At 48.7% G+C, this 1,822-nt stretch overlaps 1 gene segment (V, D, J or C); it reads right to left on the bottom strand.

The window, feature by feature from the left end:
* Positions 1-766: 766 nt before the first annotated feature.
* On the bottom strand, positions 767-1,470 carry LOC140427229 (immunoglobulin kappa variable 3-15-like). The segment is given in 2 exon segments: positions 767-1,152; positions 1,339-1,470. Coding segments are annotated over 2 exon segments (435 nt in total).
* Positions 1,471-1,822: the final 352 nt, after the last annotated feature.

Genomic DNA, 1,822 nt, shown 5'->3' with positions numbered 1-1,822 from the left:
CGGTTGACGTTGCGCCACGTCATTTACGTGCCGCCGCTTTAACGCGGCGCCAAGGCCCGCCACGCGTAAATGACGCAACACTGCTACTACCCCCCCGGGGGCGGGAGAATAGTGGCTGGGAGCGGCCTCCGACGCCGGAGTGAAACACTCCGGTTTTCACACAGGCGCCGGGACTTAGTCTCCCGATGGGAGAATTGCGCCGTGGTGTTAGGTAATTTGGACATTCTGAATTCTCCCTCCGTGTACCCGAACAGGTGCCGGAATATGGCGACTAGGGGCTTTTCAGAGTAACTTCATTGCAGTGTTAATGTAAGCCTACTTGTGACAATAATAAAGATTATTATGAATAAACTGTGGGATGTGTCATTACAGGAGGTGGTGCTGTGTGTCCATCATTATACATTATATAAAACTGTGGGATCATAGAATCATAGAATTCCTGCAATGCAGAAGCAGCCCTTGCAGCCTATCGAGTCTGCAGCAACCCTCTGAAGCGGCACTCTATCTAGGCCCACTCGCCCACTTACTACTATAACCTCATAGCTCCAGCTAACCTGCACATCTTTGGGTTGTAGAACAAACCCAGAGCACCCAGGGGAAACCCACACAGACACAGGGAGAAGGTGCAAATTCCACAAAGTCACCCAAGGCTAACCACTGTGCCACCCGTATGTCTGAGTCCAGGAGGTGGGACTGTGTCCATTATTATAGCTTATATAAAACTGTGAGATGTGTCAGTGAAAGAGGTGGGTCTGTGTGTATATTATTATATATTACATAAAACAATGGGTTGTGTCAATATAGGAGGTGGGGCTAAGCGTATTGAGGTTTTTGTAAGGCTCTGAATCACTGTGTAGGGGAAGCTGTTATCTTGCTGACAGTAATAATCAGCGACATCCTCATTTTGCACATTGCTGATTGTCAGGGTGAATCGTGTTCCAGATCCACTGCCGGTGAATCGGTCGGATATTCCTGTGAATCGAGTTGTTGCAGCATAGATCAGCAGAGCCGGTTTCTGACCTTCTCGCTGTTGGTACCAATTAACATTACTGCTAATAGATTGACTGGCCGTACAGGTGATGGTTGCGGTCTGGCCCAGGCTCATTGACAACACCGGGGGAGACTGGGTCATGGTGATGTCTCCACTGATACCTGAGGAGTAATAGAGAAACAGAGTGAAGTAAGAACTGTCACAGAAAGAGCCTGTACAATGAGATATTGTTGGAGACACTGACTGTTCCTCTGCTTTCAGCATTTTCCCTTCAATCACAAGTCAGTAGAATTGGATTGAAATGGAGAGCAGGAAAATATTCCAGGTGGAAAGAGAGAGATTTGTACCTGCGATGCAGAATGCCAGAGGCCAGATCAGCTGGATGGCTGAAATCATGGTGTCTGCTCCTGTCCCTGTGCCTGGTTACTGATAAACTCTCCCTTCACTGGGCTCTGCTTTATAAAGCTGCAGCCTGTGAGAGTCTCTCTGCCCGTTCCTCAGTATGTAAATGGTATGAGGCAGAGACACCACGTCAGCACCTTCACTTCATCTCTCTCTCTCTCTCTCTCCCTCCCTCAGTGTCAGTCGCTCAGTTTCTGTCTCTCTCCCTCTCTCTGTCTGACTGCCTGTCTTGTCCTTCCTGTCTCACTCTCCTTGTTAGCTCTCTCCCTCATTCTTTCTTTCTCTTTTCTCAATCTCTCCCTCTGTTCCTCTCTTTCTCCCTCACTCTCTCTGTAGCTTTTTTTCTCCTGCCCACTTGTCTCCCTCTGTCCCAGAAGAAGAGGGATCAACATCCTGGCATCCACTCTCTCAGTCCCTTCAGGACCTTAT

This window comes from Scyliorhinus torazame, chromosome 7, assembly GCF_047496885.1.
Source record: "Scyliorhinus torazame isolate Kashiwa2021f chromosome 7, sScyTor2.1, whole genome shotgun sequence".
Taxonomy (NCBI): Eukaryota; Metazoa; Chordata; class Chondrichthyes; order Carcharhiniformes; family Scyliorhinidae; genus Scyliorhinus; species Scyliorhinus torazame.
The sequence above is the reverse complement of the archived record's forward strand: the minus strand, read 5'-3'. Positions and strand labels throughout refer to the sequence as shown.